We start from the raw sequence: 27,637 nt of genomic DNA on the forward strand, positions 1-27,637 counted from the left end.
CTAGGAACAAACCCCTTTGGGCATTTATCTCTGCAAATGTTGATGAAAAAAAAGTATTTCCATAAGAATGTGATTAAATTAAAAAGGAAATGGAAAGATTCTGGAACATTTTGCTTCCCTGTATATCCGAGATATTCTGAAGTTAACAGATAACAGCAGACTGTTGCTGTTTCAGGCCACACAGTCTGTGTGCTAATTAGGAAGCCTTGATTATTTAAGGGCTCCAACTTCCTGATTATGCCGCTGATGTGCCAAGTCAGTTAAAAGTTATTCACTCCGGAAAAAACTAACAAATAACTAGAGCTGTAGGGGTCTTTTGGAGTTATAATAAAGAAAACGAATGATTCCACCAAAAATTATATATCCAAGATGCAGTACACTTGACACATTTTTAGTAACATTTAGAAATATAATTCACTTGGAGGAAAGAGTTAAAAACATACTTATATAAACTGCTATGAAGAACAAAATTTGCAATATGGCAATATGGCACAGTGATGCTAATTTAACTGTTTCTAAGAAAACAGTTTATATAAATTGAACTCAATCTATGAGAATGATAAAAATATGTATCTATGTGATAGGTATAGTCAAAACCCAAATATTTCAGTTGGAGTTCTATGGAATTGCTATGAACATTTTCTTTTAAAAAAATAAAAAGTCCAAACTTAGAAAGTTTTGCAGACCTTATCATTTAAAGAAAAATACAGTAGGTGCATTTGTCATGTGATTTTTATACCCTAATATAGTTATGTTTTATAATCATAATCACTTATAATATATTACATATTCTAATTTTCAAGGCATTTTCTTATAAATTATTTCTAGTTGATTGTCATAACAATCCTGTAACGTCCGTATGGACAGTTTCTATTGTAAAGGAGAGGTAAAGTTATTTCTGTGGATTTAAACAGTTAAGTGGTAATGAAGTCTATGGTGGTAAACGTGCTTTATTCAACAGAAATATTTTAAATCATTTAAAAATCTGAGATTTGTGGGAAATTCCTTTTAGATACTTGAATTTACTTAAGTTTGTTAATGTAGAATAAAAAATTGAGGAGAGATAGAAAATGATCTTTCCAATCCCACCTACTAAAAAAAAAAAAAAAAATCACTTGAATCTGTCCACCAATCTCCAGCCCACTGCCATGAGACCTCTGTATCAGTTCACATCTGTCTTTGCTGCTACAAGAGTCACCTAACTAGTCTCATCACATCCAGCTCTGCTCACTCTGACCCATATACAGCCACAGTGATCTTTCGAAAAGGTAAGTCCAATAGATAGTGTCACTTCCCTGCGGAAAACTCTTCAATGGCATTTCCCATTTCCCTTAGAGGGAAAGATAAAAGAGCAAACTTACAAGGACCTCTTCAGCCTAATGGGGTTCAGGGCAAGCTACCTCAAAATATGGCACCTTGGCATATTAAATATTTTAAGCTGAAGGAGCTTGAGAAAATGGCAGAAGCAGGAATGTCACTTTGACCTTCCCCCAACCCTTATCCCCTGAAGCAGGTCATAAAACCTTCATGTGACAGGTGCCCTCCCCATACCCAGAGGAAAGGAGCAACCTTATCTCTGAAGACAAAGGGACACAGAGAAGACTCCTAACAAACAGGCCTTGCTAAGTTTCTCCCAGTTTATGACACTTACGTCATACTCCTTACCCCATGACATTTCTACACGACTGCCCGCTCTTCATCAAATCTAGCATAAAAATACTCTAGGTCTGTTCTTCCGGTCTTCAATTCCTTATGAAGGCTCCCACGTCACAAGAACTTACATTAAATCAATCTGCATGCTTTTCTCCCACTAATCTACCTTTGCAGTTTAATTTTTAGACCCAGCCAAGGACCCTAAGAGTGTCGAGGAAAGCTTTTTCCTCCCCTACAAGCCTCACTTTTCACCTCAACACTACTTCCACTCTTCCATCCTCCAAAAAAAGAACCTCACTTATGTGAACGTGTTCTCTCTCACTTCTAGGCTTTTGAGCTTGTGTTCTCTCTGCCTGGAACCCTCTTTCTCCATCTTTAACTGGCTTCCTCTTCTTCATCATTCAGATGTCAGCTTAAACATCTCTCTGAAGCAACTTCCTCATTCCTTTTAGATTAGGTTAGCTGCTCCTGCAATGTCTTTCTATCCTAGAACTTATTATACCTTATTATCTTTTGTTTTAACTGACTTTTCCTCACTGACTGTAACCACCTGAGAAAGGGACTCTGTTTGTCTTGAGTACTGAGGTCCCTCTAGGGCACAGCACAGTGTCTGGTGGCATCAGGGACTCAAGTAACTCTTGCTGAATGAAAATATCAATATCAGTTAGTTAATCTTTGAAAATACACAATATTTTAAAGTACCTTTAAACTGACAAGTACTGTAGATGATAAAGCATAAAATCATTTTCCTAATGTATCAATTTTACATATTCATTAATTCAGTCAGAAATAAGGTTTAAGATGTATGTTTAAAATATATCTTCTAGAAAATGTTTAGAATATGCTGGATGAAGAAAGTGATAATATAAAAATCATTTAAAATAATAACTGCCTCAAGGAACTGTTAGTTGTAAAAAAGTAAGGAAATAAAAATAATCATGTGAAAAGCAAAATGATGACTTAGGCTCTTCCTTGAACTAAAAAAAAAAAAAAACAAATAAAAACCTGAACTAAACTAAACTGTAATAAAAAAAAAAAAAATAGGGCCGGCCCCGCGGCATAGCGGTTAAGTGTGCACGCTCTGCTGCTGGCAGCCTGGGTTTGGATCCCGGGCGTGCACCGACGTACCGCTTGTCAGGCCATGCTGTGGCCACGTCCCACATAAAGTGGAAGAAGGTGGGCATGGATGTTAGCTCAGGGCCAGTCTTCCTCAGCAAAAAGAGGAGGATTGGCATGGGTGTTAGCTCAGGGCTGATCTTCCTCACAGAAAAAAAAAAGAAATAGAATGGCATGCTCCTTTGTTGATTTTTCTGAATAGCTACGGAAGGTAAGGTGGGGATGGCAGGGACATAAGGTACAGGCCCTGAACTGATTTTCTGCTCATTCAAACCTCTGTTTCTTTCCTCATTTTGCAAACCCTTTATAATATAAGAAAGGGAGAGGAAAAGGGAATAAGATAGGAGAATCATTGGGAAGCGTTATCAAGTGCTTTTGAAGAATTCAGATCCTTCCAAAACAAGAAACTGAGGGGAAAACAAACAAACAAAAAAATGGTAGCATAATTCTTGCTCACATGAACTCCAGCTCAAATTAGGCACTTGGGGCATGCTGTGTAAGAAGGAAAACTCAACATCCTCCCTCCACATAAACACATTGGTTTCAGTGGGTAGGTTTAGCATTACTCTATTAACTGGCAATACCACTGGCTCTGAGCCACCAAAGAGGCTTTTGAATGTGACACTTGGTTCCTCAATAGACTCTTTCAACACAGGACAGATAGAAAGTAAAAGAGAAGATAATTCTTTAAAAAAGAAGCAATATCAAATATCACTAATTACCTGTTCATAATAGTGGATATTCTCCTCAGCCATATCTGTAAATGCTGACTTGATATCATTTTCCATATTTTGTTTCCATCTTTCCCAATCTGCTTTCAGGGCATTATTAGCGCATTCTACTTTATCTTCAAGTTTTCCAATTTCTTCTGTAAGCTGAATTAGATCACAAAGTGAGATAAATTGATCTATGTATTCTTGCCGCTAAGTGAATTCACCAAATCTAACCTGAACACTATATCAAAAAAGCTTAAGAATAATTCTTTTTTGAAAAGTCATCAGTATTTACCATGTGTACTAACTAGTTAAAGTGAAAAGAACAGTGGGTTCAATCAGAGATGTTGAGTAGAGTTCTAAGGTCTGCCACGAATTAGCACTTGACCTTGGCTAAGTCTCTCAAAACTTGGGCTTCAATTTCACTATTTATAAAACAAAGGAAATTGAACTCCAAGTTATCTCAAAATTCTTTTGCACTAACACTCTCATTACCACTATTGTCTGTGGTGATAATATTTATGTTAAAAGATATGGCTTCATTCATTTTAGCTTCCTATTCCTGGTCATCATTTTTCAATTGTTTTTAGCAGAACGCTCAATTAACTGACATATTATAACAACATACAGATTAAGCAGTCCAACCTGGAGGCCCAGAGGATTAATTTGCCAAATTTCACTCAACTGGTAACAGAGGAAGGTTTCTAGCTCAAGACATGTGACACCTAGTCCATGCTCCATTAGATAGGATTACATATAATCCATCAACTTATTGTTTTATATTTGGCATATTTATATTTATATAAATACTTATATATTTATATATGTTTCATATGCACATATTTATTCATATATTCACCATATATTTATTGTGTTCTATACCAGGCATTCTTCCAGGACTTGTAGATTCAGTAGTGAAGACAACAGACAAAAATTCTTGCTTTTATCAGAGCTTATACTCTATTGTGTGGAGATAAACCATAAGTAAGATTAATAAAATATGAACTATCAGTTGATAACAAATAGCAAAAAGAAAAATGAAGCAGAAAGGTAGATAGCGAATGTTAGGATGATGCAATTTTAGATAAGATGACAGAGGAAAGCCTAAATAAGAGGGTGTTATTTGAATAAACATCTGAGGTCAACATGAGAGTGAACCATGGGGTTGTCAGTAGGAAAAGTGTTCCTGACAGAGAACAGAGGAAACAACAAGGGCAATGGCCTAGAGGTGGAAACATGACTGGATGGTCCAAAGAGAACAAGGAGACCAGCATGGCTGTAGCATGTAGCAGAGTACAAATGAGGGAAGATCCTAGGAGATGAGGTCAGAGAAGCAACAGGTGACCAGATCTTACGGAGCCATGCAGTCTGTGGTCAGGTTCTTGGATTTTATTGAATGAGATCCAAAGCCAGGAAGATTCGAGCAGAAATGACACCATCTTTCTCATGTTTTAAAATGGGCATTATCCATTACCACCGTTGCTTGACTGAAAGTATTTGACAGAGGCTATCATTTAATGAATCCCCATTTCAGAGATGTTAAAATGTGACAATGTATGTCTCAGAATCAATAGAATATGTTATTTCACTTCCAACATTTGTTTGAATTATTGCTTTTATTTTGCTATGGAATTATTTCTTTGCAGTCCTTATTCCATTGCAGCCATATTTGCTTTTATTTCCCCAAGAACAGACATTTAGTATTACATAAACCTTTCATTACCTATGGGAGATCAATTTCAGTAGTAAGGTTGACTTTCATGTTTAGTATGGGTATGGGTGTGTGTTTTATTTTTTCACTTCTTGTTTTGTTTGTAAACTATCTCAGTGAGGCCATTTATTACTTTATGGGTATGCGCACTCTTTGGGGTAATTATTTTGCTAAATCTTAGAGAATTTGTCTAATGTGATATTAATGAGATGTCTAATGGTGGGCTGTGGATACTAGGGGATAAGCTAAGAGTATAACTGCTGGAAGGCAAAGCTAAACAGGATCTGTGCCTGTTGGAAAAAGCTCAGAGGCTGGTTAGAGAACTCATTCCTCTGGGTTGTTGGATGGAATCTTGCCATTTTCATAGTCAGGTGGAGATTATCAGCAAAATGTTTCTCTCACATCTAGGATCAAGAGGTACCTACACCTACTATGACCACGCTGTTATTCTCCTCAGCTTAGGAGGAGAATAAAATGGTGTCACTGCCTTAAAGGATTTCCAACAAGACTTTTCCCTTTATCAATCTGCAACTCCCCCTCATAAAAGCCCTTAGAAGCAGTGGTCAGGCTGGTTGGTGCTTCTGCTCTGGCCAAGAGCTACTGCATTCCTAGAGAAGAGGTTCTGTCCTGTTCTCTGACCTCACTCTCACCTACAAAAAGAATGTCTATAGTCTTATGGCTTAAAGGTCAATGCCTTAGGTGGAGCATTGGGATTAAGAAGACTGACAACAGGTCAGACTGGCCTCAGTTTAAGTCCCACTTCTGTCTTTTACAAGCCATGTGACGTTGTGTAAGACTATGTGTCGAAGCCCCAGTTTCTTCATCTGTAAAATGAACATAAAAATAACAATACCTATCCCATAGGGACTTCTGTGAAAATTGCATGAGATAATGAACATTAATTGATTTGCACAGTGCCTGACAATTTGTCTACTAAATGTTATCTATTACCATCATCACCTATTGGTGATGGAAGGATATTGCCTTCCATCATCATCTATTACCACCACTACCATCATCAACAGTTGGTGAAATTGAAACTGATTCCCTCTCCTCTTCCAGTATTTTGGTCTCTGGAAATATGCCATTTCTCTGCCAGGTCTAGGTCTTAAGTCAATTTCTAGTGCTATTTCTTAATCTATTGTCACCAGTGTGGAAGATGATGCATATGCTTTAAGCATATATGATCAATTCTTTTCATTTTTTGTAGCTATATCTGAGTATTCTTTTCTTTCTTTGATGATTTCAGCATTATTTTAGTTGGAAAAGGAGAAAAGAGACATTAGGTATTTCCCCACACTGAATCATCTTCCCATAATTTCAATTCTAAGAAACTCTAATTGATAATAAGCACAAAACATGTAATTCAAATTAAGAATGATCTGGACTATATGTTTCCTAACAATTTATAAAGTCATTATATTTTTAGATGTCCTTTCTGTTAGTTGACTTCAATTTTACCACGTTCTCTGGTACAAGGAACTATGCATTCAGATGGTGCTGTCCAGTTAACTGAAGTGGGAGAGTAAGATGTGTTAGAAACATGGCAGGACAAAGAAGTCCCTCTAGTGCTTTGGGGTCCCTCTAACCACAGAGCAGGTTTCAGTAACTCTACAAGTAGGAAATTCAATTCATGTTCTTTACTGCAAAACAGCATGGAAAAGACTGAGTTAAAAAGGACTAAAGCTTGAAAAATTCTTTTCACAAATATTGGAAGTGATTTGGCCCTCCTGTTGGTGGAAAAACTGAAAAAGCAACCAACCCTTTTTGCCAGGAAAAATGTTGTAATACCATAATGAGTAATAAAAGACTGTGAGATAGCAAAAAAAGAAAAAGATTTATATTTAACGGCAAGGCTAATGAGTAATTTCTAGCTTCAGTTATATTCAGCTAGAAATTAGCCACAAAATTAAATGAAAACCATTAATACTAAGAGCTCAGGCAAACAAAACAATATCCTTTTCCAGGACTGAGTACCTCCTATAGTACCAGTAACAGCAGCAATAATAATGGCCATTTTTTCATTTCTGCCATGGGCCATTGCATTAAGCTATATACTTTACATACATTATTTCATTTAATCTGCATAATAATGTGGCAAATTTGGTATTATTATCTTCATTTTACAAGTTGGAAAACTGAGAAAAAGAAATGAAAGAGATCACATAGCTGTTTGTGGCAAAATAAGAGAGTCAAACCAAGGTCTGCCTAAGTTAAAGCACATGCTCTTTCCATGCTGACTGAACAGCACCAACCTAGCTTGGCTGTGGCTCTCAAGGTTGGATTGATTCAGCTCTTACCTCAAGGAGTTTACAATCTATTAGAATACAGATATGCAAAAATAAAACAAAAAAGAAAGGTTACAACACAAAGCAGAGTGTGATATATGCCATAATGGAGGCAAAAATTAAAGTGCTACAGAAAGATACAGAATGGAGGATTAATTCTCACTGAAGTAGGGTACATTTTGCCTGTTAATTCACTAGGCAGTGACTGGAGCAAGGAAACACCTGGATGAGTGTATGGCATAAACAAAACCACAGAGATGAAATGCTACGGAGTGTGACAAAAGAATTGGTAAGAGGTAAGTTTGGAGTCTGGAGGTGGGCAAGGAGAAACATGGGGAATGCAGCTGGAGAGGCTGATTGAAGACTGACCACTAGAGGGTGTAAATGATATTGAGTATGAAATGGATTCTGCAGGAAATGGTAAGCCATTGAAGGTTTTTGACCAGGGCAGAGGTGTACTTCAGATAGATTCCGGAGTCAGAGATATGTAGGGATGGTTACAAGAGAAAGGAAGGAGGAAGAGAAGGAAGGAAATCAGAATTGGGTTTAACCTGAATTGGGACTAAGGAGACAACAATGAAAAATGATAAGGAAGATTTCGTTCATTTCCACTCACTCGCTCATCCAGCAGCATTCACGCAGCATCCATCCAATCTGTGTTAGGAATCAAGATGCAAGGTGAAGAAATAGACTTTGCCCTCAAAGATTCATGCCCAAGGAGAGAAATAAAAAAGCAACTGGATAAAAAAAAATGTGAAGGGCATTTCATTTAAAGCAAACAGCAGGTGTACAGTCCCAGAAGCCTGTTTACTTTAAAGTTTCTGAAGAATTGCAGGTGGTTCATTAAAGTTGGTACCTAGAGTGCGAGTTGGGGAATAGCAAAAGATGAGGAGAGAGAGGTAGGTAGTTGGCAGGTCCTAAAGGAGCTTCCCTGGGGGTGTTCGGATTTTAATAGGAGACAAGAAGAATCATTGAAGGAGTTTAAGGAAGAGGACTGGGGGCAGTAGTAACAATTAGATTCCTGATGCCAGGGGTACTGAGAGGAGGAGACTAAAATGCTGGGATACAGAATCAGTAGGGTTTGGCAATTGACTATATGTGGTCATCAGGAGAAACGTCTGTACTGCTCATCAGGTTAACGGGAAGAACAGGTAGGGTTGGGTGAGATAGGAGATGAAGGCCTGAGGCAACAGTAATAATACAGACATTCATTGTCGCAAATAGTCTCGCAGGGTGAGGTACACTGCTATGTAAACATTCAAAACTACTCAGTTGCATAGAAGACATCGAATAATATTTGGAGGTCAACAGCAATCAAGATTACACTAAAACTCTGAAAATTCCAAAGTGACTTTGCTATAGTAATTTGAGTGGTTTGGGCAAGTTGGGAGGTGATACAGGCATACCAATTGCATGCAAGCCTAGCTGAGTATTTTACATAATAAAAAATTAGAGCTACTTGTCTGGAGAAGAGAAGTAAAGCTGTAATGAAACTACCCAGAGAAGGGCTTTGCATTTCAGAGCAACTGATGGACAGTTCTGAGCTTTTGGGAGAAACTTCTTTTCATTATCAAGGCTTTTAACTTGATACTTTAATGGTGCTTAAATTGTTTTAGAATTCCTTCTAGAACAAAAAACAGTAATGTGGTTCATTTGAAAATTGTTAAAACACTTGTTCCTATATAATAAATGCCTAATCCAATTCATTAAAATATACAAATATATAGGCGCCACCCCTGTGACTGAGTGGTTCAAGTTCTGCGCACACCACTTTAGCGGTCCAGGGTTCGCGGGTTCGGATGCCAGGCATGGACCTACTCCACTTGTCAGCCACGCTGTGGAAGCATCCCACGTACAAAGTGGAGCAGGTTGGGCACAGATGTTAGCTCAGGGTTAATCTTCCTCAAGCAAAAAAAAAAGAAAGAGGAAGATTGGCAACTGATGTTAGCTCAGGGCGAATCTCCCTCACATACACACATACATAAATAAATAAAAATATATGAATTTGGTTCTATTTGTTGTCTGTGACCTCTTTTTATACAATCAATTTTGTTTGTAGTGCTATGCTTTCAGGGTTCTCTGAAAACTGTAAAACATTTTACTGGCTCTAAGTCATTCACATTTGATTAAACAGAAGCTTTAGGTTTAGTGTACCTATAGCAGAATGGAGTCACAGTGAGAAATGCAAACAAATTCCAGGGAACTTCATATGTATAGTGATTGAGCTATAGGAAATTTGGTGCGAAAAATAACTGAAAATTTTTCTATGAAAAGCCCCTTGTGGGAGTTACATACCAAAAAGATGACAGACTTTATTCAGTTAATAAAGGTTTATTTCTGTGTACTACAGGCAAGGCATACGTAGATGTTGTGAGAGATACAAACAATCTAATGAGCACATACTTTCTTGGGCACTTGGGGCTAAATAAATCTTATAAAAAGCAGGATTCCTCCATTTTGGGGTTTTCCTTTGTTCTAGAAAGAAGCTGGATAAACTCTTAATTGTTTTTTAGTTAAAAACTATTTTTCCTGAGAGGAGAACATGACCAAACTTTCCTAAGCATGTGATATGTTTCACTAAAAATTCTATGATTCTTACCAAATGGGAAAAAAATGTGCTGATCTCTGAGAAGGGGCAAAGTCACAGAGGAAAAAATAAAAGGAAATAACGATGAAGCAAAAGAAAAAAAATGACCATGCTAAAAATAATAAGTCCACCATTAACATCAACATATTGAATGTCACAGTAATATTGAATTACTATACTTTGTTATTTCCCATTCATGAAAAGTACATTCTAAGAGGAGGGTGTCAAATCGAAAAATAAAAGATGCATGAGGTTCATGTCATATCCCATCAACTTGGAGGTATCCTAGATTCAGCTGAAGGGAGATCTCTCCTTTACTTGTTAGGTCGGGCTTGTTTTCTTCCTTTGATTCAGTTCAAGGTTATCTAGAGAATGGCCTGATGGTGAAAAGGGCCAAGAACAGATGCACTGGGTTCCATCTAAACCATCTCCAGCTCTGAACTCTGTTCATCATGTTGTGACTGCTTGTCATAAGTCACATGGAAAAGTGGATAAAGTAATTGGCATAAATCCATGCAGATCATTCATTATTGCTAGAAAACAAAACCTGTGTTCCACTGGCATAGGCCTATGGACCACTTTTACAACTGTAGACCATTATACTATTTGTAACCGTTATTCAATTATTGAAGCACATGTCTGCTAATGCAATCACAGGTGCACTCAATCCCTCAAACCCATTTAATCACACTGGAGGTTTTCTTCCTTCTACCCTTAAAGCTGACTTTAGATGAAATTGATCCAGAAACCCTAGAGCATTTTAATAATTTTTAGTCAAATAGACCTTTATTGATTTTAATTTTCTATTACTTTTACAAATTTAAATTTGCAAGAACGTAACTACACATAAGTATAATCATCAGAAACAGATCTACTATTACAGAAAAGTTACATAAATCCATGCAAATATAGTTTATTTATTAGCTCGTTTTTAACCAAATGAGTAACTAAAATATGAAAAGAAAAAAATAATTTTTTTCATAGAAAATTACTTTAAAATAGTATTTTATAAACTTTATAAAAAAGATATGTGACAGTACATTTTAGAATCCTATAATAAAGATAATTTTTCCTTTATGACAAAATGTGATCCTGGAAATTATATAATAAATATCTGTTTATTTATAAATAAAATATTACAGATGTGAATTATATTCTCACAAAATTAGGGTAGCAAATAAAATATTAAAAGCATTAAAAATATATTGTTAAAAATATAAATCTCTCGGGGGCCAGCCCGGTGTCGTGGTGGTTAAGTTCATGTGCTCCTCTTTGGCAGCCCGGGGTTCGCAGGTTCGGATCCTGGGCACAGACCTATGCACCACTTATCAAGCCATGCTGTGGCAGGCATTCCCCATAAAAAGTAGAGGAAGACGGGCACAGAAGTTAGCCCAGAGCCAATCTTCCTCAGCAAAAACAGGAGGATTGGCAACGGATGTTAGCTCAGGACTCATCTTCCTCACCAAAAAGAAATATATATATACACATATATATAAATCTCCAAAAATATTTTATAATAAATAAAATTTGGAGACAAATTCTATAAAATAGGATTTTTTTATACTCATCAACTATATGAGGTAAATACAATGTATCCAAAGTGCATACAGCTGATCTAACATTAAACATTTGAAAATAATTGGGCTTTTCTTCTTAGAGATTAAAGTGTGCTTAAAGATGACTGGGTAGGACTTAAGATTTAAGTTTGATCTTTTGATGCTATTTCTCGCCATATATTTCCATTAAAGAGGCACGAACTTTCAAATTTACTCACAGAGATAACAATTATTCCATTGAATATGCTTGGCTATTCTATGTCCTCCTACAAATGAATTTTGAGAGCTTATTTGGACTTTCTGGCAGGAAAGTGCAGCAATTTAGGAATTACTTTAGAATCTCTCTGGATTTGGCAAGGACTATGAGAGACAGCAATTAGCTTTTGGAGGGATAGGCACAACAAATGCGTAACCACCTACCCAGTTAGATGAGTGAAATCACCTCTGTTATTAAAGAGATGACAAAACAGCCTTGGTCTCCTTTACATTCTTGCTTGAAAGCCTTTTGATCATCTTTGTTTTCTTTGTCTCTAACACCATCAAGGATGGCCTGCTAGTAAGAAAAAGTAGGGAATTCACAAGAGGTGGACTGAAGTGATGGTGAGGGGCAGAGTTAGGAAAGGAAGCTATGTTCCTGCATGAATGTAGCACACAGCAGATTCTTAATACCTGCCTGCTAACTTAACATTTCTGAGCACCTACTACAATCAGGTCCTGCGCCGTATGTCACATATGGCATCTCATTTAACTTTCTCCATAACTCTTAAAGGTAGCTTTCTTTCCCCCCAGTCTAGCTGGCCCAAGTTTCAGTAACGTTAACAAAAGCAGAATTTGCACATGATGTGGGTCCCTGTAACCCTACACTTCCAGCATCCTTAGGACAGTTTTCAATTATGTTTTTCTTCTCCTGAATTGTTTGGCAAACTCGATCTAAGTTTTTTTTACATTACCTGCCCCCAAACTTTTAATTTTATTTGTTTGTGCTCCTTAATCCTCTATTCTCCTCCCAAACGCAGTTTCTTATTACTTTCAATAAGATGAAGAGCAAATAAATTGGGTACAAAAGTAAATGTTCACTCGACAAATCTTTAGTTTTAAGTGCTTACTATGTGCCAGGCATTGGCCCAGGCACATGACCAGGGGCACAGGGGTGAACACAGGAGGGAAGGTCTCTGCCACGGGGAGCTTATGACCTAGTAGGGACTTAAGATCCACACTGCCCTAGGCATTCCTTATTTCACCTTAACAACTGTCTTAGAACCTATCAGTGAGTTTTCTCCTTTTTCATAAAATAAGGAAGTACCTTCCAAACTAAATTTTAAGAAATCCAGAATATCTAGATTCAAAAATTTCCCTAAAAAAGGAAATGTATCTTTATAGCCAATAAATACCCTTACTGCACTAAATATTCACTTGATGAAATTAAGCTACGCAATGATATAGATAGCAAATAATCAAACTGTAATCAACTCAGGTGGGGTAACATCCTCATTTCCAGGACATTTTGACATGCCCAGTGCTCTGCTGCATGTGGGGGAATAAGACATGTACCTGTTACAAGGGAGGGTGTAGCACCTGCCTCAGGGACACGTTTCCTGCTTCCTAAGGACAGATGCTTTCTGCTCTACATCAAGACTAGATTCCACATTTATCGTCCACTTAGGCAGCTCCACTCTGAAGATGTAACATTTCATCTTTCTCAGTTGCTGTACAGTATTAATAAGTTGTTTCTGGCTCCTCCTCTCCTTTTTTTCTAAATTTTAAGAATTTCTAATCACACACATTTAGAGATCAATGATCTAGAGCCACGGACTCTAAAGTCCCATGGGTGTGAATCCTGACTGTGTGACCTCAGACAAGTTCAGCTCCTTGATAGGCTACAGTTTCCTCATCTGTAAAATGAGGAGAAAGAAAGTATCTACGTCATAGGATTGTTTTGAACACTGTGTTAGCCAAGGGCCTGGGACTTAAGCATTTAGCACATGTTAGGGTTAGAGTGGCACTCTAAAGTGACTATGAAAGGATTACTGTTAGGGTCTCAGAAATGTCCCGACTGACTCTGTCCACTCACTCACTTGTACTATGTTAGGGAACCCTTATTGAGGACCTGGATAAAAAAGGAGTAACAGTCAGAGTGGAAACAAAGAGACACTTTATTAATAGCTCAGAAAGCTCCCCAAAATTCCCAACAGGCCTGAGAGTGCTGGTGGCTTGACTGGACAATGTGGCCAAGCCAAAAAGTCTATGTAAGTCCATTCCATCAGGCACTTCTCCAAATTAGATGGGTGAGGCCAAAAAAGTCCAGTAATTACCTCCATTTTAAGGAATTGGGTTGCAAGTCATGTCAACAAATTATTCCACTCTAATCCAAGGAATAACAGTATCTTGGTAATTATGGAATGATAAAACCCTAAAACAAAAAAATGCAGATAGACACTTTTTCCCCTGACTCTGAAGTTACTTTAGAGTATACTTCCTAATAACTAAAAAAACCTGTCCAAAAACTTAAGAAGACCCACTATATTTCCAAACATTATCTTAGGTTTTCTGTTTTTCTTATTTATTGGAGATTAGTGATTAGTTTTAGAAAACAGATTAATTCATTCAACAACTATTTGTTGAGCACTTACTATGGGCCAAGTACCATGCTAGGCATGACGCCCCTATGTGAAATACTTTCCTCCTTTCCTCATTCAATTTTTGGCATACTGATTTCACACAGGCAAATCTTCACTTAACATCAGAAAGTCCTCTCAATTCTGAGACGATTTCATGATGAGACCAACGTGGAATGCCTTAATGTGTATTTCTCAAATTGGGATTCCTATATCCTCATTAATACTCAGTGATGGCCTAGAGGACTGCCACATCATGAATAAACATGGCGTAATCTTGTTACAGGTATTTTACAGAGATCATATAAAGATATTTTTAAGTTAACATACACACAAATATATTATGGAGTAGTGATGTTCACATGAAACTTTAAAAATAGGAGACCTTAAAAAATTTTTGAGACCTACAACTAGGATATACAACTAGGTACTGGAGCTTTGAGGAGAAAAAAGAAAAAGAGGAAGACTGACAACAGATGTTAGCTCAGGGCCAATCTTCCTCAAAAAAAAAATTTTTTTTTGAGCTTACATGGGCCATTGATGCATCTCTCTCAGACTACTGAGGTATAAGTTCAACTCTCTTATGTCAAAGAAAGTAAAGTCTTTTGGTAAAAATGTTTGAACTACACACTATATTAAAATATGTGTTAGAAGCAAAGCAGCTTAACTGATGAGCTATGTATTTAATATATAATTAATACATTTGGCATGATAATTCTAGGGGAGTTAATTGCCATGATTATCAACAGTTTTGTCAAAGTATCATTTATAAAAATTACAGATTAAGAAAGTAGCTTCCCCACAGTTTATTTCTCCAGGAATAGCTGCCATGATGATAGAAGAAAATACCATTCAAACTTTTTTCAATCACTGTAATCTATCACTGCTAAAATGTAGGGGAATTACACTTACTTCTCTAAGAAAGAATCATCCTTGCTGAGTATTAAATCATCCATCCTCCATCATTTATCTCTTATGTTATAATCTAGAGCTGGTGGCAAGTAAGCATCCGTTTTCCTCACTCCATGACTCTCTATTTACAAGTACAGTAGTAAGGTCGTGCGGGCAGCACAATTAAAATTTAAAGTCTCTCCAATATCATGACTGAGCCCCTAACATCTAAACAGCTTACAAAGGTCTGCTCCTAATGCATTATTAGAAGAGTTTTTTTCCTTCATTAACAAATAATGGCAATCTCACACAAATTAGTCTAGCATGTAGAAATGTATGAGGCTAGCATGACCTGGACACAAAAATTGACATTTCTGGTACAAGCAATGGTAATTACAAATCATTCTTTATCTCCCCAGCTTTACTGAGGTATAAATGAGAAATAGAATTGTGTATGTTTGAAGTGCACAACATGATGATAAATCATTTTTATTCAGAAATATAGATACAAAAGTCCTAAAAAACTGAGCAAGCCAAATCCAGCAATGTCCAAGGTGAATTTACCTCAGGGATCCAAAGATGGTTAAAATGAGAAAATCTCTTAGTGTAACTCACCACATTAAGTGCATAAGGGAGGATGGAGAAAAATCATACAATTATATAAGTAGATTTACAAAACCATTCAACAAAATTCAACACCCACTTATGAATCAACCTCTCATCACACAGGAGTAGATAATAACTGTCTTAAGCTGATTAAAAATATATAGAAAAAAATTATAGCTAACATCATTACTATTGGAAAAAATCTTGAAAGCATTTACTTTAGAATCAGTAACAATACAAGGATGTCTCATCACTAATAACATTATAATGAATTTTTTAGCCAGCTCAGTAAGAAATGAAAAAAGAAATATAAAATACAATGATTGAATAAACGAAACAAAAAAACTATCAATATGTACCCATGATAAGATTTCTACATAGTAAATCCCAAAGAGTCTACAAACAAATTATTAAAATTAAAAATAATTTAGAAGATTGCTGGATATAAGATAAATATGCTAAAGTAAATTACATTTCTATTCTCTGGTCAAAAAAAAAGTTAGAAAATGAAAATTTTTAAATATACAATTTATGATAAATACAACCAAAAAAATAAGGTACTTAGGAATAAGTTTATCAAAAGATGTAGAAGACCTTTTCGGAAAAAAACATTTTTAAACTTTATTGAGAGATACCAAAGAAGAGTTAAATAAATGGTGAGGTATCTGAATAATTGTTCTATTTTAAATCTTCTAGCTGGTTCTCTTTCTTTTAATTTCAGCTTAAATACCAGTTCCTCAGATAAACCTTCTCAGAACAGCATTTATGTACAGAGTAGGTTTTTTTCTGCTATTCTCTCTCTCAGTCCACTGTTCATTTCCTTAACATTCAATAGAACTAGGAGTTATTTTACGCATTTGTCTATGTATTTTCCTGTTGGAATGTAAGCTGTACCACAAGGGGCCACGTGTCTATTTTTTGACCACTATATCCTCAGTGCTTACACTACCTGGGAATTTGGTAACTATTTGTAGAATGGATGAATGATTTTAGAAAACTGAAATATTAGTAATGAATCTAGGCTTGTCTCCCTACTGCCTTTCCAAAGATTTATTTCTTTACAATTGTAAATACCACAGAAACTTAAAATGTGCCTATACCTAACCCTAATGGCATATATACCAAAAGTTTTAAGCAAAATACAATTTGAGAATAATAGCTACTCTTACTTAAAAATATCTTCATTGTTTTCGTTTTTAAAATGGCTTCTCTATTATTTCCTTTTATGGAAAAAAAAATCAACCATTCAGTCTATTTATTCAAATGCTAAAAATTTTTCTTCACAATCAGAAAATGGGAAATTATCATTTCGAAAAGTTCTTGAAAATAATATACCTAAATAAAAAGATTTAGATTGCCACTCCATCAGGAGACAATAGAAAATTCAAAAATTCAATTCTAATCTGACAGCTACCTCTTCTTAACAAGTATTAATTAAATTGCAGGGGAGAGATAAGAGGGCTCTTAACAATAAAACGATATTATTTTCTGATTTGTGAGAGAAGTAAGATGTGTCTGAAGAAATTAGATGCTTGATTATACAATGCTGCTCAGGCATACATGTGATTACTAAGTAGTACCTTTTTTATATACTTTACAATACACACTCTTCTTAAAAACTAGAAAACTCTCTCCCGTAAACCCATTGCTGATTTTATTATCCAAATGTACTTGTTCAGTAAAACACAATGCATTTTCTAAAATCGACAAGTTGAGTCATAAAACACCCACAAATGCAGTTGACGCATCACCTTTCAAGTCAGCACCTCCAACACCATTAACATCCCTCAAATAAATAATAATCATGATTTCCTGTAACATTGGAGGCAACAGAAAGCCAATTATTTAAACGGTCCCTCCCATTTTAGGAAATGCAGTGATCTGTGAATCCTCTGTACAACAGAGGCACAGTAAATATACACTGGACTGATGAGGATTCATTTCTTTCTAGGTGCTTCCATGAGTCCTATTAATATAAAACTTTTTAAAAAGGAATGATATGTCTCCTTAAAAATAAAAAAAAATTGAGGTCTTTTAACTCTTTAGACATGATAATTTCCTATATTTGTTTCTGAAGAACATAATCTAAGCTTAGAAAAGCAATATGCTATATTACCATTAGGTTTTACTGAGGTTAAAAGTTATTTCAAAGCCAAAATCTCAACTTACTTATTTTACAGAGCTTCACAGGCTATACAACTTTCTGTCATGAACTATTTTTATTTATATGTCACCACTTAAGCAAACAATATCTCACATATTATCTCATTTAATTCTCACTATACACCTGTAAGGCAAATATTATTTTTCCCATTTTACTAACAAGAAAAAGTAAGGCTTATTGAGGTTTAAGTGACTTTTTTTTTTTAACTTTTTCCTGGAACCCAGGTTCTCTAACTTGTCTTCCAACTCCACCATACTACAAAACTCCAAAATAGGGTACATGAACTGCAAAGCACGTACAAACAGCTCTCAGGGCTACACAAAGGAATTTCCATTTATATTTAACTTTTTGTTTAATTGACATATAACATTATATTAATTTCAGGAACACAACATACGATCCGATATATATAGATATGGTGAAATGATCACCACAACAAGTCTAGTTAACATCCATCTTCACACAGTTACAATCTCTTTTCCTGTATGAGAACTTTTAAGATCCACCCTCTAAGCAACTTTCAAAGATAAAATATAATATTATTAACTATAGTCACCATGCTGTACATTATATCCCCATGACTTATTTATTTTATAACTAGAAGTTTGTACCACCTAATCCATTCAATGTTTTTAACTTATGTGTATAGTTTATAATACAGATAAACTATATGAGTATAGTAGTACAAGTAGATACTTTGTAAATTAAAAATGTACATATATTGGGAGGTGTGCTCAAAAACATTTAGGTGATGGAGCATGTGATCACGTTATCTGCTGAAGTACTGTATATATTATACTTTTAATCAAGTGAATTTTCTTGATGTTTCTTTCAGACATTCATCTCTTTTCCATCTGAAACCCCACCAAAGCTAAACTCTCCATTAGATATGACCTTTCCTCTTCGACTCAATCAACCAAACTACCATAGATAAAAAATAGCTTTTAAAATTGCAACATATTCTAAAACAGAGCTAGACAATAGACCTTTCTGTGATGATAGAAATGTTCTATTCTGGAGTGTCCCAAATAGTAGCAATAGCCACACGTGACTATTGAAATGTAGCTAGTGCAACTGAGGAACTAAATTTTTAATTGTATTTAATTTGAATTAATTCAAATTTAAATGTAAATAGCCACATGAGCTAGTGGGTACCATATTGTATACCTAGCTCTAGAAAGCTATGATCAATATAACTGGAATAGCATATGTGCTCAAGTACATAAATTAGGAGCCCCCTCTACAAAAGTATCCCTTAATAAAGCTGCTTTTGTCTTCTTAGAAAGCCTCTAATATTACTGAATATTTTCTCAATTACTTCATTCTAAAAAAGACGATAATATTTTGAAGAAATATTAGCTTGAAACAAACTCAATGGTACTTTTGGATTTATATAGGAGACTACTGATAAAATTAAACTTTTTGTTTTAAAGAGACAACACAGTACAGTCATGCATCCCTTAACGATGGGGATACATCCTAAGAACTATGTTGTTAGCAATTTCATCATTGTGTGAACATCAGAGTATACTTACCCAAACCTAGATGGTATAGCCTACTACACACCTAGGCTACATGGTACTAAATCTTATGGGACCACTATTGTATATGCAGTCTGTGGTTGACCAAAACGTCGTTATGCAGCACAGTGACTATAATTACTTCTAGGAAACAACTTCATAATTCAAGAGTTTTATTATCATTATATATAAGTATTTTAAAGCCTACTTTTAAAAGCACTGCAATAGACAAATAAGAAGAGCAATGAGTGGGGGTAGACAAGTCCCACCATATAAAAAACATATTCTAAAACCTCCATTATTGAAACAATATGGTTCTGGTGCTTAATTAACAGGCAGATCAAGGGAACACATAGAAAGTCTTAAAATAGTTGCATATGAAAACAAAAATTGAGTATGTTTCAAAAGTAGCATCAGAAATTACTGGAGAAAACACGATTAAATAATAGTTTTAGCACCACTGGAGAGTTATCTAGAAAAAAATATAGTTGAATCTACACCTCACATTTATAACCAGAATTAAATCCAAATGGCTCAAAGATTCAAATGTAAAAAAGAGAAAACCCCAAAAGTTAACAGAAGAAACATGAGACAACTCTTTTGTCATCCTGAAGTAGGGGAGGACTTTCTAACTTGTACTTCAAAATAAAACTAAAATCCTTTAGAAAAAAATAGATAAACCTGACTTTTAAAAACTGAACATTTTCGCATAAAAAAAATCACTATAAAAACAATTAAAATACAAATGACCAAAAAAAGGACGAATTTTCCTAATAAGTATCTCCTAAAAATATGGGAAAGACCAAGGATTAATAGAGAAAATCTAATGAGCAAAAAATAGACAATCACAAAAAAAGAAATACAAATTTTACTTAAACATATAAAAAAATGCTTAATCCCACTCATCACAAGAGAAATGCAAATTAAAACTACAAGGTGGGGGCCGGCCCGGTGGCACTATAAGTGCGCGCACTTTGCTGTGGCGGCCTGGGGTTCGCCGGTTTGGGTCCCGGGCGTGCACTGATGCACTGCTTGTCAAGCCATGCTGTGGCGGCGTCCACTATAAAGTAGAAGAAGATGGACACAAATGTTAGCCCAGGGCCAGTCTTCCTCAGCAAAAAAGAGGAGGATTGGCATCGGATGTTAGCTCAGGGCTGGTCTTTCTCACAAAAAAAAAAAAAAAAAAAAAAAACTACAAGGTGATACCATTTTTCACTTATCAGATGGCAATGATTCTACAGTCTTATAACACACAGGCTAGGGTGAGGGCACAGGAGTAAACAAGCAATCAAACAGGTGCCGGTGAGAATGTAAATAGCTCTCCTAATGGAAAGCAATTGGTGGTAATAATAATAACAACATCAACAATAACTACAACAGCTAATTCTTTTAACCCTTTCTATGTACCAGGCACTATTCTAAGCACTTTATACAGTGGGCCCTCCATATCCGGAGGTTCTGCATCCATGTATTCAACCAACCGTGGATCAAAAGGCTCATGATGGTTGCATCTGTAATGAACATGTACAGACTTTTTTTCTTGTCATTATTCCCTACAATACAGTATAACAACTATTTACACAGCATTTACACTATATTAGGTATTATAAGTAATCTAGAGATGATTTAAATATGGGAGGATGTGTGTAGATTATATGCAAACACTACGCCATTTTATATAAGGGAGTTGAGCATCCATGGACTTTGCTATCTGCAGGACTGGTCTCCGAACCAGTCCCCCATGGATACTGAAGGATGGCTTTGTATATCAACACATTTAGCCTTATGAGCTAAGTACTATTATTTCCTCTATTCTACAAACTAAGAAACTAAGTCAAGGAGAAGTTAGCTAAGTTGCCCAAGACTACACATTTACTATTGAGATATCAAAATTGAATAGCCTCTGATTCAGTAATTTCACTTCTAAGTATTTATTCTATAGATCTATTGGTACATTTACAAAATAATATACGTACAAGGCTATTCATTGAAGCATTGTTTGCAGTAGCAAGAGATTAGAAATAGTTCACCAGTAGGAGTCAGATTAAATAAATTCTGATAAATTCAATGGAATATCATGTAGTTGTAAAAGACCAATAACTGGAATGATCTCCAACATATGTTCTTATATTAATAAAGCAAAGTACAGAAACCTTTATAGCATATTACTGCATTCATAAAAAAAGGAAAATCACAATGTACATTTGTATTTGTTGTACATCCATAAAGAAACCTGGAAGGCTACAAAAGTGACTAACGATTGTATGTACCTGTAATGTGGGTGGTAGGAATTGGGAAGATAGCATATGGGGACGGGAAGAAGATTTTTCATTAAATGTGTGTTTTAAAATTTATGAATTTTAAACCATGTGAATATATTACCTATTCAAATAAATATTTTTTAAACAACATGCTAATTCCTTACATTAGAGATCAAGAACATATATCTTTTGGGACAAACGAAATGTTGAAGCTCCTAATGTTATATAAATGACTACTGGCGGTTGGAGATAATATTTGTAGGGACACATCACATAGGGATTCAAAAGTAAGGCAGAGAAACAGAGACTGAGCTCCTTTTTCCTGGCTGTGAATATATAACCTCTTCCAGTGATACAAAGTGTTAGATGACTCAAAAGAAGTGTTGAAGATTCATGTGAGAGTGGAAAAAAGTGATATTTCTACAGTAATATATTATTTTATATATGTATTAAAGGACCACACATTCATATATGTGTGATCTTAAATATGCATAACTAAGCTAATCTAAATATTCTAATTAAAAATTTGACATTGGACAAAACCTTTGTCTTCTGGTGAGGGATCGTCATTGGGAAACATGTCAGGACAGCCCTACATTTGCATTTCTACATGTGATAGTGATGACCACGCCTGGCATATGTGCATGCCCCTTTTGCAGCCTCATTTATGGAGTATCCATAACGTGTCCAGCATTTTCCCAGTGCAAGGGTCTGTGATAGGTCTTGAAATGCATTAAAGATTTGTTTTGAATGTATTTCTCTGTCCTCTTTCTTTTTTTTTTCTCAATTCTTTTTTTGGTTTGTTTGTGAGGAAGATCAGCCCTGATTTAACATCCATGCTAATCCTCCTCTTTTTGCTGAGGAGGCCAGCTCTGAGCTAACATCTATTGCCAATCCTCCTCCTTATTTTTCCCCAAAGCCCCAGTAGATAGTTGTATGTCATAGTTGCACATCCTTCTAGTTGCTGTATGTGGGACGTGGCCTCAGCATGGCTGGAGAAGCAGTGCGTCGTTGCGCGCCCAGGATCTGAACCCGGGCCGCCAGGAGCAGAGTGCGCGCACTTAACCACTAAGTCACGGGGCCGGCCCCTCTGTCCTCTCTCTTACTCATTTTAGATTAAAAGCTTCTAGATCACAGAGTCTCCAGCAGCAAGAGAACCTGCCTCCTGGGAAGGACAGAACCTCTGGAAACGTGTATATTTTGAAAATGGCACCTGTTGATCCTAAACTCTTACCCCTTCCCCAGCCACACTGCTACTGAGAACCACTCACGTACATTAGGGAAGAAATTGTGCTCCTTAGCTCATTTCACATTCTCTTTTTCACTGAGAGATAAGTAAGGCAAGTCAATTCACTCTAAAATTAAGATCCTTAAAACTGTCAGTTCACTATGACAGAATAGTTCAAATCACCAATAATGTTCTGTAGCAAGAATGGCAAAAAGAACCGATCACACATGCAAACTCTAACCAATTAGTATTAGTTATATGAAGCATGTTGATAAGCACCTTTTCAGATGTTGCCCTAAAACATAGTGGTCAAGTCCTGGAATAAGTTACTAGCACAGTTTCTGGGGTCCTGCTTCGACAACTGCTACATTTGCAATATTGAGTCAATAACTTTATTTCTCTGTGCCTCAGTTTTCACCTTTGTAACATGAGGAAAGTAATAGTACCTACCTCATTGCACTGTGTGAGACTTAAATGAGATAATACATATCAAGCACTTAGAACTCTGCCTGACACATGGTAAGTGCTTAAGAAATGTGAGCTATTATTATCATCATCATCAGTTTTAGCATAACATACTGATCTGGTTAAAATAAAATCCTATATAACAATTCCTTGAAAGAAGGAAAAAAACCTTCAACTTTCTAAGATCATCACAGCTCTACATGTTCCAAAGTGTCTCCAAGTTGCAATTTATAATTCATTGTGAATTCTAAATACATTTTTTTGGAGGGGATTTAAAAAAGCATTAAACTCTTAAAATTCCTTTTTTTCTTTTGATTTAGGTAGAAGAAAATTGTTATTTGCCTTCAAATTTTCTGATCCCTCTAGACTTCAAACTCACCTATCAGAAAAAAATTAGTATTTATAAGGGACCAGGGAATGCAGAGCCAGGTTCTAGATCTGGTTCTGCTATTTAACTAGCTTCATAACAGTGGACAAATCACTTAACCTTTCTTATCAAAATCTCCACTACTAACACCTTAATTTATTCCATCATCATTTCCTTCCTATCGCACGGGATTCAACAGGTCTTTTTGTTTCCCATGCAGGAAACACAGTCAGCAATTGAAAGCAGCTATCAGTTCCTCCTTATCCCTTTCCCTTCCTGAAATTCAGTCCTAAAACTTATTTTGTGGGGCAGAGCAAGGCTGGTGTCTGTGCTGGTGGAGGAAGGGAGCCAAAGTCATGGTGGCCCAGAGCAGGACATCAAAGCATGACGAGGTAGTCCGTGCAAAGAGTGGTCTGGAATGGGAAGTAACAGTCCAAGCAAGTTGATGAGGGTGCCATATTGGAGGCAGCTGCCATGGGGAACCAGAATCCTAGAGTGGTAAAGAGGATGCTCTTGCATGGGTCTGGCCCAGTGTGGAGTGTGAAGCCCAAGTGGGATGGCGAGTACCTCCACTCAGGAAAGGAATTAACATGAGCTATGCAAGATTGGTTACACAGAGGGGATTAATCAAATAAGTAGATAAATGAAGGATAATGGGAGCCTGTTTCTCATTGTCAGAAAGGGGACTACAAATATGGAAAGAAAGAAAACTAGAATAAACCCTCACAATATTAGATTTGAATTGAAGACATTGGTATGAACTCTTGTTTTTAATATATATAAATAAATAAATATAGACATAAAAATGAGTGTGTGTGATTATAATATATTCCCTATGTCTACCCACTCAGGTCTTGGAATAGTGATACCTCAATAGCAATGAACATATCTAATGCTAAGACACTATATTCTAAATATAATTTTTTCCACCAAAAGTAACCTGGGCTCATTAGAGAAATGGCTGATTCCAGGGCTGGGGAAGAAAAGTACAAGAGCCTAGAATGTCTTGTTGTACCAGAAAGAAGCAAAGAATAATGGGAACCTGTCAAAAGGGAAAAAAATCAGCTTGAAGATGGTCCTACCAGCCAAATTGAGGGCAATTTGCGTATCAAAATACATAGTAATAGCAATGGACTAAAACCCACCGACTAAAATAGAAAACCACAAATACACACACACACACAAATCAATTAAAAGTTTAAAGTATGATAGGAAATGGTCTAATTATATAGTCTCAAAGTAGCTCCTCACAAAATGTTTATTAATTACAAAGGGAAAGGAGTGATTTTACACTGGAGAAGCTGGGCGGACATTACCCTAATCAAAGTGATCAAAGAGTATATCACCATTAATGGGACACAGAAAAATCATGTGCTCCCTGATAGGGATCAATGAAAAGATCCCAGCATCACAGGAGCAATACTCCTGTCCAAGATTGACAATTTAAATCTAATCACGAGGAAGTATCAAACAAGTTGATATTGTAGGCATTCTACACAGTAACTGGCCTGCGATCTTTCAAAGTGTAATGGTCATGAAAGTCAAGGAAAAATTAAAGAACTACTCCAGACTGAAGAAGACATCTAACTAAATGCTGTCAAGAACATTACACAACACTGGCAATTCCTGAACGGAGTCTGAGCATTAGATAATAGTAATGTTTCAATGATAACTTATTGATATTGATAGTTGTGTTAAGGTTATGTAGGAGAACGTCCTTGTTTGTAAGAAACACACACCATTCCGGGGTCATGAGCATAAGCTTTGCAATTTACTTTCCAATGTTTCAAGGGAAAAAAGGATTTTTGAGCTGTCCTTGCAACTTTTCTATAAGTTTGTCACTTCAAGATTTAAAAAATACCAAATTTAAAAGCACATAACATGTCAAATCATAACTCTTCCCTCCTTGAATCTCTTCAGTGGCTCCCTACCGCAACGAGAATAAAACCCAAGGCCTAAATGTTTGGCTTGCTCAGTCCTCATTCCCCAGCCACTACCCCTTCATGCTCTACATTTGAGTTACACTAGACATAACTCAGCTCCTGGAAGATGCAGAGCTCACTCACATTTCAGAGCTTAGCATGGATTCTTCTTCTTAGAATACTCACGCCCAGATCTTGGGATGATTGCCCCTTATCATCACTCAGCTCTCTTCTCAATGTCACCTCCTCAGAAAGGTCTTCTCTTCCCCTCCTGGTATTCTCTATCACATCACCCTGTTTTATTTTCTTCATAGCACTAATCACTCTCTAAAATTATCATAGTCATTTATTATTTTTTCCTTTATTTTCAGTATCGCCCCCCACTAGACTGTAATTTCCTTAGGGACAGGGACTTTGTCAGTCTTGGTCAAGCGCTTGGACAGGGAAGGAGCTAATAACTCTCGGCTGATTGACAGTGTAGGCCTCAATTTTCTCATCTACAAAAATGGGAATAAACTACTACTTACCTTATAGTATTACTCATTGGAAAATATATGCAAATGATTAGGACAGCCTGATATACAGTAGGTACTAAATAGATGCTAAATATGCTTACAGAAGGGAAAGCACTAGTTTGGGTCTAGAACCTCTTTGAAAGTTGAATGGTGCTTTGAATGGGTCATTTCCCCCTAAACTTACTCCCCTGTTGACTAAGATTTAATAGAGACAAAAACCTTACTCTCCAAAGCCTAGAAATTAAATACATCAATATGCACTTAATTTAGTGAAATGGCACTGTGCTAGAGGAAAAACTACTGGTTCTATTCTTTGTGGAAATATAATTTTTTATTTTTAGAAATACTATTTAAACAATTCATACTTTAAATAACATATTTTATGATACTATTATATATTCTCTAACATGCTATTCTTTGATACTTTCTTCTTCTAACTTACCAAAATTTTTACTGACACAAGCTCTAGATTTATAAACATTAATTCATCTGCAAAAGAGTTTTCTTCAAAGTAAGCATTATTTCTCCATGTTTGTGGATAAAGAATAATTAATGTCTGGTTAAGGTCACAAGTTAAGTAAAAGTGAATCAAAGCCTGCCCCAGGCTTAGACGCCCAGCGTGTTCTTGCTCGCAGCATAATCAAATATTTATCGAGTGCCCAGGCAGGGCTGGGAGTGAAAGAGATATGTAAGATGAACCCTTAGGACACACTTTTTTATTAACAAAAAGTCTAAATTAAAAGGAAATTGAATCTATTTTGAGTTTCTATATGGGACAGCTGTTTAAACTATTATATCTATGGTGGGCGGAACTCCACAAAACAAACCACAAATCCACAAGGACACTATAAGTAGAATTTCTTAAATCCTGAGAAGAAATGACTGGAATTTTAAACTACCCGTTTTACTTATCCATCTGTTACATTCTCTGCTGCAGTTAAGACAGTAGGGAAAAAAATGTTCCTCGAGAAAGGCACAGAGCTTACAATCTTTCTTTAGAAAATCATCTACAACAATGTTACACTGCCTCTTTTTTTCAACAGTCTTTCATTGTCTTTCCTCTCCTTCTTCCCTCACCCACAAACATACACAGGCTTTATTCACCACGACTGTAAGTTTATGGGTTCTTCTTTCAAATCAGTAAACCTTAATATGCAATAACCTCCCTAAGCAAATTTTATGGGTAAAAATTTTGGAAGTAGTATACTTTTTTCACCTCACCCTCAAATATCTCCAGATGAAATTTCTGGATAACAGTCAACGTGAGTCAGTTGGTGTTCAAGTTTGTGTTCACAACGGACATGCTGGTGTTTGTGGATTCCAAAATAAATAACTAAAAACACATTTTTGGGGGTCACAAATATGTTGTGAAAAATGTGTTGATCTTTGGGAGGATATGGAATACTTTACCTCTAGTTCTTATTTATTAATTTTTTTCTTATTTGTTCCATATTAGATT

At 36.0% G+C, this 27,637-nt stretch overlaps 1 protein-coding gene across 7 annotated transcripts in view; it reads right to left on the reverse strand.

Annotated features, from left to right (window-relative positions):
- SNX7 (sorting nexin 7) overlaps positions 1-27,637 on the reverse strand; it is a 108,414-nt gene that overhangs the window by 27,006 nt on the left and 53,771 nt on the right. For 6 of the 7 annotated variants that reach the window (XM_087446865.1, XM_087446870.1, XM_087446850.1 and 3 more), the window contains exon 8: positions 3,492-3,644. The exons of the other annotated variant lie outside the window; for it this stretch is intronic. In XM_087446865.1, coding sequence (XP_087302991.1) covers positions 3,492-3,644 — 153 coding nt within the window. The remainder of the gene's footprint in view (positions 1-3,491; positions 3,645-27,637) is intronic. 7 annotated transcript variants of the gene reach the window in all.

The sequence above is a fragment of the Ceratotherium simum genome, chromosome 2, assembly GCF_057802395.1.
Source record: "Ceratotherium simum simum isolate JZ-2026a chromosome 2, ASM5780239v1, whole genome shotgun sequence".
Lineage (NCBI taxonomy): Eukaryota > Metazoa > Chordata > Mammalia > Perissodactyla > Rhinocerotidae > Ceratotherium > Ceratotherium simum.